Source organism: Rhipicephalus sanguineus, unplaced genomic scaffold, assembly GCF_013339695.2.
Source record: "Rhipicephalus sanguineus isolate Rsan-2018 unplaced genomic scaffold, BIME_Rsan_1.4 Seq12371, whole genome shotgun sequence".
Taxonomy (NCBI): Eukaryota; Metazoa; Arthropoda; class Arachnida; order Ixodida; family Ixodidae; genus Rhipicephalus; species Rhipicephalus sanguineus.
Genome location: NW_023614543.1, coordinates 48300 through 63082, shown reverse-complemented (window position 1 = coordinate 63082; position 14783 = coordinate 48300). Strand labels below are relative to the sequence as shown.

Genomic DNA, 14783 nt, shown 5'->3' with positions numbered 1-14783 from the left:
GAAAATTCTTTCTCATAACAATGCTTGTTAGTGAGACAGTTGTTGAATTTTGCTACACTTATCATATGGTTAAAAACTGTTGTCTGTTCCTTTGTTGTTGATACGCCATGTGACTGGGAATTTTCATTTTGTCGCATCTAAAAGTGACGATTCGTCCGTCATGTTGCCTCCAAAACGCTCGGTCAGTGTTCTCACATTTGGAGTGTTTGCCTTCGCTTATGACATTAAAACGTATTTACAAGCTCTTTTAAATTTCGATTCACGTGGACTCATATTGACTCTGCATTAAGTAACGCAAACATCACACTTAGAAGGTGCATATTGCAAGCTCTAGAAAAGACACACACAGACGTGCGCGCGCGCACGCACGCACAAACACACACGTTATATAATGAATAATTCCAATGCTCTCACCTTCATCACGTATGATAGCGGTGGAAGACCTGCATTTTTTGCCCATGCTTTATACAGAAGGCAGGGACAGACAGACAGACAACGAACTTTATTGGATCCTGAGGAGTTAGGTTTCTTTTTTTATTAAATGTATATAAGGAGAGGTTGGTGTCAATGCGTGGAGCCGGCTACTCCTCTTCTGTCGCACAATGGTTGTCGTCGCGAAGTAGAAAATAAATACAAGGCTATACAACGGCACATAGTACAGCACTCGCGCGCTTAGTCCAAATTCTTCAATGGAGTACTCTGTCCACTCAGCGCAAAAGCTGACAAAACACGAGTATTCACACGATTGAAATGTCCACACGAAACATAGCAGTTCACTAAAATGTTGGCATAGCCGATCATGTCACTTGGGAATTCTCGTAAGTACCGCAGTGAAACTGCAACAATGAGGTTTTCACAAAGAATTCCCTGCCAAAACGAAGAATACAAGAATATTGTGTCCAACGATACCGGTGAACAATAACGCGAATATAATTTTATCAGATTTAAATTCTGTAATATTTCATATATTCCACCAAAAATTGCACTGGTGCGCGCGCATCAATGTTCTGAGAATTTAACCAGAAACATGTCCGATTGGCCAACTTACGCTGGTGGAATGGGCAAAGGGAAATAGAGAGATGAAAAAGAGAGGAGGGAAGGTAATGAGCACCATACGTACGCCATTTCCTAAACAGTGGCAATTTAGTCAATATACACCCGCGAACCACTCCAGTTTTCGATAGAGAGCTCTCTCTCTCTCTCTCTTTCTGTCTTTATGGTTTAATCATAAGAGCATGATCTTTACACTGTCCGGTGCGCGGCAGCTGATGCGAAGGCCGCGGGTTCGATCCCGGCCCACGGCGGTCGCATTTTGATGGAGGCGAAATGCTAGAGGCCCGTGTACTGTGCGATGTCAGTGCACGTTAAACAGCACCAGACGGTCGAAATTTCTCGAACCCTCCGCTACGGCGTGCCTTATAATCATATAGTGGTTTTTACACGCAAAACCCCAGATATTCAAGTCAATTCTGGCCTATATGTACTGATATTTCATGTCGGGAGACGAAAGGAATCGCGCGTTAACCATCCTTTTGGGATGTGACGGTGCGCATACCTGAATGAAGTATGGATTCCATATCCATACTCCATGGAATCAGAGTATGTCAGACATAACGATGGCAAAGTGGAATATGCTTTCTTTCTTTTTCTTTTTTTTTACGCGAGGACGACGTGCGAAATGCTTGCGATCCTAAGTTACACAGAAGTACATGAATGCGTAAAGTGGTGACAAATTGTTGAACAAAAAATGTCGCCGAAGCCAGCCTTTCGGAAATTCATCGAGGCAACACTGCCTCGATGCTCTTGTAACCGGCATTCTCGTACTATTGTAACACCACTGGAATCGCATTTAATAATTGCGATAGAAATATTACATATGTAGTCAGTGGCGGGTTAATGAGCAGGAAGTTCTAGCACTAAACAACTCTGACATTCTGCAAAGCAGCTTTGACCTTTTCTTCAAAAACGCTGATGTTTCTAACAGATGAATAATTGAGTGCTTAACTGCAGGATGCAACCAAGAATACGTGGTTGTATCATATAGTAAGCACTCTATAAAGTGAACTGATAGGACTGTGTCTATAAAAAAGAGCAGGCAATCCCTGACGTACTCCTTCCCTAGAAAGCATGGAAGTGGAGACGGTATCATTCGGCAACTTGTGACCTGTATTTACGTAACTTTTGATAGAGGCTCAAAGCAGGAACAGTAATTCTCCGAGGCATGGACTGATGAAATCGAATGACCACATTAATTAATGCTGTTAAATGCCTTAGCTAGGTCAACGAAGACTGCGGCAAAAGCTGAATTTAAAAACTAGTTTAATTTTGTAAGCGATAGCCCCGCCACGGTGGTCTAGTGGTTATGGCGCTCGACTGCTGACCCGAAGGTCGCGGGATCGAATCCCGGCCGCGGCGGCTGCATTTTCGATGGAGGCGACAATGTTTGAGGCCTGTGTACCTAGATTTAGGTGCACGTTAAAGAACCCCAGGTGGTCGAAATTTCCGGAGCCCTCCACTACGGCGTCTCTCATAATCATATCTTGGTTTTGGGACGTTAAACCCCAGATATTATAATTTTGTAAGCGATGCTCCGTGCTGCGATTTCATTCGACAACTTTGAACGGAAGCGAAGCAGATGTTGAAAGATCAAATCGAACTTAATAAAACAGGACTTTAGGCGCTTCTGTAGGAAATTTTCGATTACGTTGCTAAAGAAGGGAAGAACACAAATTGGGCGTTAATTATTATTACATCTGCGATCGCCTTTCTCAAAAAGGGGAGTTACCTGTCCGTTTTTCGGGGGGTGGGGTTGGAAACATACAATTTAGCACGTGATCGATCATATCAACATGAGCTTCCGATTTCTTATCATTTACGGGCTTTATTCTTGAAGGGTCTATGGAATGTGAACCTGGTCCGGTTGTAGTTAAGTGATGCTATAATAGAATTAACTTCTGCTCAAATACTAGGATCTTAAAAATTTGAAAATTACGGTAATGCGATATATGGGTAACGTATAGTGTGTGTTGAGCAATTTGAGTGGAAGGGAAATCGCTATTAAGTGCATTAGCAATGTCGCTTCGCTCAGTGTAATGGTTCTGTGCAGTTCGGTGCGCCTCCTACTAAAGGGCGTGCCGATCCTGCAACCAGCGTCGCAACGAACGGGTCGATTCCGGCGCTAGCGTGGCCTGCTTTTTTATTTCGAAAGCATTTATGCCAGTGTTTCCTTAAAATGTATCAACAACACAATTTAGCACGTGGGAACACATAAAAGCACTTCCACGCCTTTTATGGAACTTCCAGGGCACCTTATTTTGCCGCAGCATGTGAGCACTAATGCTGTCTCTCAAGATCAGATGCGTCTTCTGAAGAGAGCATTTACTCGTCATATTCGTCATATGAATGCAAAAATTCGATCATTGCTAATAATTACGATCATTGCTGATAAATGGTGCGGCCGTGAGGTTGGTGCAAGGGTTTACGCGATAAGCAAAGAATGATCAGCAGTTTATCTCCTCTTGCGGTTACGTAAGCTGAAGCACACGAGGTGCCCTATAAAAGCGATAAGCTCGTCGAAAAACATGGCAAGTACGTTGTAACGCCAACGCAGTACTCGCAGTATAAGCGTCTGAAGGCTCACACCACAATGGCGGATCTCAGACGAGTGCACCGTTTTCGGGACCACACCGTCGCAGGCATCAACTGGCGACCGACGAGGCTTTTCGACGAGTTGCCGAGTTTCCGTGTGTGTGACCTCTGCCGCATGATTGCTAAGCGGATACTGGTGTTGCCGTGCTCGCACGTCCTGTGCCAAGCGTGCCACGCCGCCAGTTGCCAAGGTGGCAGTGATGGACTGTGTCCCATGGATCGAGAGCCATTCGTAGGCGCAGAATGTAGCGGCCACGACTTCCCCGCCAGGAAAGCGAGTGCCTTAAAGTGAACCGAGTGCATTGTACATGCGGGGTGTTCGCTTCGGTGGCCGCCCGAGCATTTCACAGCGAACGCTGTCATGAGATCACAACAGACGATTTTGGTGGCATAGTTGTTCGCCGCCGGTGTCCAGGGTCGCTATCGCGCGAAATGAGAAAATAAAATGTCCATGATCAAGCGGGATTTGATCCCAAGCCCTCTGCGTGGCAGTCGAGTATTCTACCACATGTATAATATGTAATATAGCTTGGTAGAAGACTAGAATAACAACCAGGTGATGCACAACGCGAATTGCGTAGAGAGTGGGTGGTTTAAAGCTTCCTAGCCATTACAGATGACTCAACCAATATTTTTCGTCTTCAGCCACAGCGTCAACAAAGTGCACATAACGCCTTACAGATATGTAGCGGGTACCTCGCTTCTTTGCAGAATGACATATAATGGCGTTGTGGATGATTGCCTACTCCGCGAAAATTGATTCGGGGCGTAATGGGTACCTTAACTTGTAGTTGCCTTAAGAAAATTTTCCACGGGATCTAGAAAGACCGCTTAATCAGCTTTCTCTATGATATATGCTGGATGTTCCACGCAAGGTCTGGTTTTTTTTTTTCGTTGTAGCTGTGTGTGTTAAACTGCACCCAGGGCAGCTGTATGAATCGACGCGCCGATGTGGTGGGAAAATAGTTCACGTAATCTAAGCTTCTGAATACTTGCACCCGCGGTGCGAGACGTTAGGGCTCCAGAAGCGTCACATGTGTACGTCATCCCGAGCTGCTTTTCTTACCTACTTCGCTGTTAATATTGTTCCGTACGCTTTCCATGCCTTACTGCTCTGTTAGTACATTGGTTGTGTCTAACAAAGAAACGAACAATTCCCTTTTTCGTATGTGCAAAGCGATAGCGAATATCAACTGGATAAATTGCACGTACTTTTATTTTTATTTTCATATCAAGGTCTATTGCTGGAACGAACAGCACGGATGCGGGTTTGTTGGAGCCACGGAAGACATGTTGCAACATTACGAAAAGGAATGCGCCTTCCACATCATCGACTGCTTCCGGTGCGGCGATGGTGTCCGGCACAGCGACCTCTCATCGCATTACGCGTCTGGATGCACTTCCGGTCTCTCTTCCAAGGGTGCAGGCGACGCTTCCTTAGAATCCACGGCGGCGATAGTTCGAGACGTGAGGGCCTCTCTGGAAGAAATGATGGCCCAGTTGGTGAACCCGGACCGCGACCAGCTGATGTCATCAATCCCGAGCAGGATGAACGAACTCACCCAACAAATGAGAGAACACGAATTCCGGTTAGCCGAGTTCACTCGCGAGGTGGATGAATCCACGGAGGCCGAGATGGCTCAGGTGGCGGCTTCGATTTCGTCCAAGATGGCGGGCCAGCCGAGGTATCAGAGCAGCGAGACGGCGGAGCAGGTCAGCACGACGTCGCTGCAACTGCTACGCCCGGAGAAGTCGAAGACCTGTCGCCAGCCGTACTTATTCGCGAACCTGCCTCTCGGTGTTCTGCAGGCCATGCGGCTAACTTCCTCGCAGGATTATCCGCAGCATGTCGTCTCTAACTGCGGGCCACGGGACGTGAAGTGTCACTTGTATTTAACCGCGCCTCTGTCGACGACGCGCACATGGAGGGAAGTGGAAGGCTCCGTGAAATACGTCCTGACCCTGAAGAACTGCGACATGGATGTGCCGGCGATGGAAAAGAGCACAATTTTCGCTCAGGTCACCGTCTTGCACACTAGGGACGCTTACTTTACCGTCGAAGTCGACAAGAACTACCTCTTTCTTTTCGTGCGAATCGGGTTTCACGGGTTGCTGGCGGGTCCCCAGTGCTCGATGCCTTCTTTTAGGGTTAAACTGTTGGACGGTGAACCGGGTAAGAGCCGTTATCTGTCTTCACTTCAAGAACCCTGTCGTTGTAAGGGCGACGATTACCGGTTGCTGCACTTTCGCCGTGTCTACTCGATAGATGCCGATTGCCTGCAAAAGAACGATTTCGTTCGTGGGCGAAAGCTGGAGCTCGAAATCGAGGTTTCGCGCAAAGAAACTGCGCATTCGCCACATCGGAGCTCCTAGCGCCAATGTAGTGCATTGCTGAGCTTTTTTATTCTTTGTATGTCTCTTTAACACTTCACGCGTGCATGCTGCATGAGCTTAACGAGGTTTTGACTGCAGTTCAATAAAACACTGCTGTGAAAGTATCTTGTGCCTCGTTTTTAGTGCGTGACAAATAATTTATTTTTGTGTTGCTTTACTGAATAAGAGGAGATAGTTACGAAGATATGTGTTCCTTTTCTTTACAAGAGGCTACAAGATGAATGCACTTATAGTTTCTGACAGTGACGCCTCAATCCCGGTCGCGGCGGCCGTATTTTCGATGGAGGCGAAAATGCTAGAGGCTTAGATTTAAGTGCACGTTAAAGAACCGCAGGTGGTCAAAAATTTACGGAGCCCTCCACTACCACATCTCTCATAATCAAATCATGGTTTTGGGGCGTTAAACCCCAACAAAAAAAAGTGACGCCTCATCCTCAATAGTTGGTCATCGAAAGTGCCTCGCCGTTACTTGAAAGGTCGAAGCGAGGGCGTCTTCCGTGCTTGATGGGGCTCTAGACCAAAGATGACCGAACAATGTGCTCATGTGAGCAGTGCCAAGACCTTCACTTGACTCCAAATGGTAATAATTATCTCAAGCCATTTTATTGCGCCTCCTATCAGCAGTCTATTCAGAAGCGGAAACGTCACACAGTGATGGCAGTGCAGTGTTATCAGATTAGTTCGGCCTGCCTCATTGGTTAACCCCTTCACTACCGAAAAAAAATGTTGGCGAGAAAAAGAGATGTGGTTTGCAAAGTATTATTTCAAAAATTTGAGAAGCGCGAAGAAATACATAGCGACGAAGAGTTCATTTTCTAATTGTAAGAACTGTAAAGAAACGGGAACACTAGCTGTAAAAATGGCAGGAACACCTCGATTATTGTGGGTTCTGGCTTCCAGTCTTTAAATATTTTTTAAATGATTTCAAACACCAACACCGTAACTTTTCTTCACACAACTTTGCGCGCAAAAAAAAAAAAACCAAACGTGGAGAACGCTTGAGCTTTGCTTTAAAGAGTAGGACGCGATAGCGTAATCGTACCGTGTTTGTATCGCCTTCCTAATCGCTAGCCTGGCTTCGCTTGTCAGTGGATAACCTAAACCGTGCCTCAAGGAAAGCCGAAGTGCGGACGCCCTCCGGCTCCTACATCCTTGCTAGAGCATGCCGAGGGTGTATGCGTGGTGGCCGAGTGGCTACACACACCGCGTCACGGAGCGAATGGTGAGTTTCGAATCCCCAATCTCACTCAATCCGAAGATATTTTTGTAACGGTTGATCTGCTCGACGTGATTCACTGCTGCTTCGGTAACGCGCACGTCACATCAAATGCCTTATACTTCCAGTATTCATACTTGGCACGCCAGCCGAGCGTGATAAGCGAGCGCGATCCAACTTATCATATCGGTGAGCGAGTGGAAGGGTGAGCGGAGGCATGCGCTACGAACGCAAGTCAACCAGTTCCCGCGCTTCGCCCGATTTAAGAATAACAAAATAAGAAATTAGAAAGAGAAATAAACAAAAGAGGAGTTCTTTACAGTTCAATCAAATTTCGTTATTTGTAAGAGCTCGTGAAAGACAATAAGTTCGAGCATCCACACCAACCTCACTTCGTTCAACCATATCTTAGGATGCCCGTCAACCATCCGGCATGCGCTACGAGTGCGCATGTTCCTTGAAACCGAAACTGGCGCTCAGTTTCCGGGGCATGGTAGTACTATGGCATACGTAACGATGCGGCCGTGAGGATGGTGCAAGGATTTACGCGATAACGAAGAATGATCAGCAGTTTATCTCTTCTTGCGGTTACGTCAGCTGAAGCACGTGAGGTTGCCTATAAAAGCGATCAGCTTGTCGAAAAACCTAGCGAGTGCGTTCTTACGCCAGCGCACTACTCACGTCTCAAGATTCACACCACCATGGCGGATCTCAGACGAGTGCACCGTTTTCGAGACCACACCGTCGCAGGTGTCAACTGGCGACCGACGAGGCTTTTCTACGAGTCGCCGAGTTTGCGTGCGTGTGACCTCTGCCGCATGATTGCCGGGCGCGTACTGGAGTTGCCTTGCTCGCACTTGCTGTGCCAAGCGTGCCACGCGCCAGTTGCCAAGGTGGCGGTGATGGAATTTGTCCCATGGATCGAGAGCCATTCGTAAGCGCGAAATGTAGCGTCCACGGCTTCACCGACGAGACAGCAAGAGACTTGAAGGTGAGAGCAGAAGTGCATTGCACATGCGTGCTGTGCTATTCGGTGGCCGCCCGGGCATTTTACAGTGAACGCTGTTATGAGATCACAACAGCTGATTTTGGTGGCTTAGTTGTTCGCCGCCGGTAGTCATGATCGCTATCGCGCGAAATGAGAAAAAAAAGAATGTCCAGGATAGAGTGGGATTCAAAACCGAGCCCTATGCATGGCAGTAGAGTATTCTACCACAGAGGCGCGGGTACATAAATTAATTCTAAAAAAGACCAAATACAGGCGTCATGTCAGGCATCGAATCGCATTAACAGATGTAATATAGCTTCGTAGAAGAGTAAAATAACAACCAGGTGTTGCACACCGCCAATTGCTAAAGGGAAGGTTGTTTAAAGCTACCCACCTATTACAGATGGCTCAAACGTAATCTTCAGCCACAAAATCAACAAAGTGCACATAATGCCTTACAGATTTGTAGCGGGTACCTCGCTTCTTCGCAGAATGACCAATAATGACACTGTGTATGATTCCCTACTCCGCAAATATTGATTTGTTGCGTAACGGGTGCCTTGCCGCTGTACTTGCGGTCGCCCCAAGAGACTTTACAACGTGCTCTGGAAACAGCGCTTTTCCGGCTTTCTCTGAGTGTGCTGCACGTTCCACGTGGGCCTAGCGTGTTCTTTCTCTTGTTTCGTTCTGGTAAACTGCACCTAGGGCAGACAAAAAACGCCGTCACAGGCGTTTTGTGTCTGCCGGATCTGGGAAGGGTGCACCGATTTCGCTACCACGCCGTCGTGGTCGTTTTGTGTCTCCTAAATTGCACCTAGGGCCACTGCATAGATCGACGCGCCGAAGTGGCGGGAAATTGGTGCACGTAATCTAAGCTTCCGAATACTTGCACTGGCGGCGTGAGACGTTAAGGCTCCAGGAGCGTCACATGTGTGCGTCACTCAGAGCTGCTTTCGTTGCCTACTTCGCTGTTATTAGTGTCCCCTACGATTTCCATGCCTTCATTGTCTTTAGTACATTGGCTGTGTCTGACAAAGAAACGAACGATTCCCCTTCTTTCGTACGTACAGAGTGATAACCAGGGCTGGGCAAAGATACTTTGAAATTGTATCGCGATACGATACAAGATACTCAGGCGAGAAGTATTGGAGATACAGATACAAGATACTGTCGCAATAATTGTATCCGATACGATACTTGCCAATTGTATCTTAAGATACTTCGATACATTCTCAAATTTAATATTATAGATCCATATAATGTAGCAGCAAACATCTATACACAAAAATGTCTGCTTGGAAATTTCTTAACTGTGACCTATTTTGTTTACTTGAATGAAATGTCTCTTAGTATCTCAAAAGTTTTGGCCTGCTTGCTCAAAGTACATTAGTTTCCTTCCAAAGTACTTATTGGGGCTTATTTGAGCTTCTTCACAGGACAACTCTTTATACACTTCGCTGACAGCGGTCTTGCTTGTCATTTTTTTAATTGATGGGAGTCGCTGCTTTTAGCTTGTCGACCAGCTGTAGCGGGTTGCCATATAATCACAATAACTCAATAAGAAGCCTTCGCACTACGAAGCAAATACCGGTGTGGACTTTTACCTTCTCCGTAAAAGACAGTTTGCACCATGCCCGTATATCCGGCAGTGTACACACAACAACGCTGGTATCGGACTTTTTTTTTCTCGGGGGGGGGGGGGGGGTGGAGGGGGGGGCGAATGTGTATGCGGGGTTTGCGACCCTTCGCTGGCGGCCCGGCCGGCACACATGACCGCCTCCATCCCTTTGTTTTTATTTTCTAAATAAGTATGTTCGTGAGCTATACAGACTGACTGGTCTCAAGCATTTCTTTCGTGAGAACATGTGGTCCCCATGTGCGAACATAACCGTGGAACAAAAACTCTATGTTTCAATCCACGTAGATTGCACTCGTTGTGTACTGTACGTCGTCTATCGATGTTTCTCGAATCCTGACTCCAATCCCCTTCAGAAATGACCTATATATGATAATAGGGAAAGGCTTTCCTTTCAAATGGCAACGTCATTTGTTCAAGCTCTCTCCATTCCCACCATCCTTCTTCACTGTCCCGCCTTGGAGCTAATTTCGCGACTACGGCCCGCCGGCTATAAGTTGAGTTTGAGACCCCTTGTGTAGATAGATGACGTAAACTGGCAATGAATTTCCATGTCCTACTTAGCTGCTGGCGTAAGGATTCTTTGTTGATATACTCACTAACGTGCAATCTTTTTAGCAATTTTTCTTCAAAGAGACATGTGCAACACAGATATTCTCAGTACGTTATTGTACAGTTCCACAAAGCGTCGCAGACCCCGCCGCTATTCGCGTATTGCCGCTTATAGCTCCCATTACGTGGCGGTTATAATGCGAAAATTTAAACGCCTAAGCAGGAAAACAATATAAGTAAATAAGAGGTGGTTCCGTATCAAACATTCACATTGATGAGTCAGAACACAATACACCCTTCGTCCAATAGCTATGATACATGAGTATTGTCAACTTACCTGTTAGACAATAAATTAAGTGTCTATGGAAAATTGCCTGAAGCGGCCTCGTTGGGACGCTCATGAGTAAAAACGAGCATTCGGTAACCGCGTTTCTCACATCCCCTTCCTAACATCTTTACGATGGCTTCTAATGATTTCCATTATTAAGCAAACTCAATTTCGCGTCGCCATTTTCTTAAGCGGTAAGCAGATATTTGTATTGTGTACTCAAGGCACGCCACATAACTAATATATTTTGTTTTCAAAATCGCCTTGGGCCATGTAAATTGTAAACAGTAGTAAAATAAAGCAGTTAGAAGTAAAGCAGAAATCCTATTTTGGGAGTGCGTTACAAAAGACATACTGCGGTGACCAACCGGGAAACAGTGCAAGACCTAGTAATGATGTGATGCAATGACAGCTAGAAGCACTTGTGCTAATGATCAGTTATTATTTCATAAATTCTTTGAATAAATGTAGTGGAAGTGAAAAATACGGTCCCAATATATTTTCTTTGGTAACCGCTTGCTCTATTAGGTCTAGCATCAGTACCGTGGTGCTAAGTTGTTTAGAATCTTATTTCATATAATTAACTAAGTCCATGCCATCCAGTTACATCCACAAATCCTTCAAATCGCTGATATGTAAAACCCATGCGACGCAAGGCAACCCCATTCTTGCACGCATACATTTTTGTTACGAGCAAGACGCCAAGCGAATCTTCAATAACCACTGTAACTCATCAAAATTTGCGCGATAACGCCGCACCTGTGGAGTACGCACACGACAGTGGCTAAGAGCAAGTGTCGCGGCATTGGCGCAACTAAGGGAAAGTAAATCGAAAACAAAAGTGTACGTTGGGCAGGAATAGACGTCCCTGCTTGTCTTCCTGATCTTTTACCCTCACTGGATGATTTCTGGCGTAAAAATAAAATAACGTTACTGCCCTTAGACTTATTCAGCGGCGAGGGGCACCAGTACCAGCTTGAGAAGGCGGAGCTTGGCCACGATTTTGTTTCGCACGGTTGTGTTGCGATAAAGTATCTTGTATCTTAAGATACACGATACATTATCGAATGTTATCGGAATAAGATACAGATACTTGAATTTCGACGTATCGCGATACAGATACAAGATAACCATAGAGTATCTAAGATAGTATCTAAATACATGTATCTTCGATACTGCCCGCACTTGATAACGAATATCAACTTGATAAAGTGTAAATACATTTATTTTCCTTTTCATGTGAAGGTATATTGCTGGAACGAACCGCACGGCTGCAGGTTTGCTGGAGCTACGGAAGACATGCTGCAGCATTACGAGAAGGAATGCGCCTTCCACATCATCGACTGCTTCCGATGCGGTGATGCTGTCCGGCACAGGGACCTCTCCTCGCATTATGCGTCCGGATGCCCTTCCGGTCTCTCTTCCGAGGGTGCAGGCTATGCTTCCTTAAAATCCGCGACGGCGATAGTTCGAGGCGCCAGGGCCTCTCTGGAAGAAATGAAGGCCCAGCTGGTGAACCCGGACCGCGATCAGCTGATGCCAGCAATCCAGAGCAGGATGAACGAACTCGCCCAACAAATGAGGGAACACCAATCCTGGTTAGCCGAGTTCACTCGCGAGGTGGGTGCATCCGCGGGGGCCGATATGGCTCAGGTCGCGGCTTCGATTTCGTCCAAGATGGCGGGCCAGCCGAGGTACCCGAGAAGCGAGACGGCGGAGGAGGCCAGCACGACGTCGCCGCGACAGCTACGCCTGCAGAAGTCGAAGACCTGTCGCTGGCCGTACTTCTTCGTGAACCTGCCTCCGGATCTTCTGCAGGGCATGCGGCAAACGTCCTCGCAGGATTACCCGCAGCATGCCGTGTCTAAGTGCGGGCCACGGGACGTGAAGTGTCACTTGAATTTGACCACGCCTCTGTCGACGACGCGCTCTTGGAGGGATGTGCAAGGCTCCGTGAAATACGTCCTGACCCTAACGAACGGCGACATGGATCTGCCGATTACGGAGAATATTTGCGCTCGGCTCACCGTCTTGCACACGAGGGACGCTTACTTTACCTTCGAAGTCGACATGAAGTACCCCTACCTTCACTTTTGGATGGGGTTTCACGGATCGCTGGCGGGTCGACAGTGCTCGATGCCTCCTCCTAGGGTTAAATTGTTCGACGGTGAACTGGGCAATAGCTGTTATCTGACTTCAGTTCAGGAACGCTGTCGTTGCATGGGCGACGAAAACCAACTGCTGCACTTTCGCCGTCTCTACAGGCTAGATTCCGGTATCCTGCGAAAGAACGATTTGGGTCGTGGGCCAAAGTTGGAGCTCGAAATCGAGGTTTTGCGCGACGAACCTGCGCGTCCGTAACATCCGAGCTCCTAGCGCCAATGTTCTGCATTACTGAGCCTTTTTATTCTTTGTATGCCTCTTTAACACTTGACGCGTGTATGCTTAATGAGCTTACCGAGGTTTTGACTGCAGTTCAATAAAACGGCTGCTGTGAATGTTCTTGTGCCTCATTTTCAGTGCGTGACGAATAATTTATTTTTGCGTTGCTTTATTGAATAGGAGGAGATCGTACAAAATTTTCTGTTCCTTTTGTTTACGAGAGGCTACAAGAGGAATGGACTTATGATTTCTGATATTGACGCCTCAATCCCGGTCGTGGAGGCCGTATTTTCGATGGAGGCGACAATGCTAGAGGCGCTTGGACTTAGATTTAGGTGCACGGTAACGAAACCCAGGTGGGCGAAATTTCCTGAGCCCTCCTCTACGGCCTCTCTCATAATCAAATCATGGTTTTGGGGCGTTCAACCACAACAAAAAATAGTGACGCCTTATCCTCAATAGTTAGTCATCGATAAGTGCCTCGCCGTTACGTGAAAGGTCGAAGTGAGGGAGTCTTCCGTGCTTGATGCTCTAGACCAAAGATGACCGAACAATATGTTCATGTGCGGTGTGCCGAGACCTTCACTTGACTCCAAATCATAATTATCGGAAGCCATATTTATTGCGCCTCATATCAGCAGTCTATGCAGAAACGGAAACATCACACAATGATAGCAGTGCAGTGTTATCAGATTAGCTCGGCCTTCCCCATTGGTTAACCTCTTCACTACTGAAAAAAAAATGTAGACGAGAAAAAGAGATACGGTTTGCAAAATAATATTTCAAAAAAGTTGCAGTAGCGCGAAGAAAAATATTGCGACAAATATTTCATTTTCAAATTGTAAGAATTGTAAACAAACGGGAACATTAGTTCTAAAAATGGCAGGAACGCCTCGATTAATGTGGATTCTGGCTTCCAGTCTTTAAATATTTTTTAAAATAATTTCAAACACCAACTCCGTAACTTTTGGTCACAGAACTTTGTACGCGAAAAAAAAAAAAAACTTGGAGGACGCTTGAGCTTCGCTTTAAAGAGTAGGACGCGATAGCGTAATCGTACCGTGTTAGTATCGCTTTCCGAATCACTAGCCTGGCTTCGCTTGTCGGTGGGCGCCTAAACCGTGCCTCGAGGAAAGCCGAAGTGCGGACGCCCTCCGGCTCCTACATCCTTGCTAGAGCATGCTAGAGAGTGTATGCGTGGTGGCCGAGTGGCTACACACACCGCGTCACGGAGCGAAGGGTAGCAGTTTCGAATCCCCGATCTCACTGGACCTGAAGTTATTTTATTATTTCTTCATTTGCAACTACCTGGAATTTTCGCTCACGGAAAACGCTGATTTTTCGCTCACAGCCAACGGCCCGGACACCGGAATTTCTGCGAAACGAGCTCTTTAACGCTATCGCGCTAAAAGTATTTGTAAAACTTTAAACAGTTACGCCTAAGCAGCCGCGCGCTGCGTGATCTGCCCATCGTCGTTTTGCTTTGTCTGCACAGCATCCGCCAATACTTACTTCTGCTGTTAATTCTTGGAGTATGAGTAAACGACCCTCTGGGCGACAAAGCCCAAAGGGTCGTTTGAAAAATAATGAAATGATGGTTCCAATTCACGCTGAGAAGGTGGTCAGCCGGCGAAGCCAT

General features: G+C 46.6%; 1 protein-coding gene across 1 annotated transcript; it reads left to right on the top strand.

Annotated features, from left to right (window-relative positions):
• The first annotated feature begins 4839 nt into the window (after positions 1-4839).
• LOC125756553 (uncharacterized) lies at positions 4840-13123 on the top strand. Its single transcript, XM_049411428.1, has 2 exons — positions 4840-5361; positions 12485-13123. The coding sequence occupies exons 1-2, from the start codon at positions 4939-4941 to the stop codon at positions 13121-13123; spliced, it is 1062 nt and encodes a 353-aa protein (XP_049267385.1). The 5' UTR covers positions 4840-4938.
• The last annotated feature ends 1660 nt before the right edge of the window (positions 13124-14783 follow it).

Coding starts and splice junctions, on each gene's coding strand:
- LOC125756553 (XM_049411428.1), top strand. CDS start 4,939: ATGTTGCAACATTACGAAAAGGAATGCGCCTTCCACATCATCGACTGC. Junction 5,362..12,484: donor GCAGCGAGACGGCGGAGCAG/GTCAGCACGACG, acceptor ACGGCGGAGGAG/GCCAGCACGACGTCGCCGCG.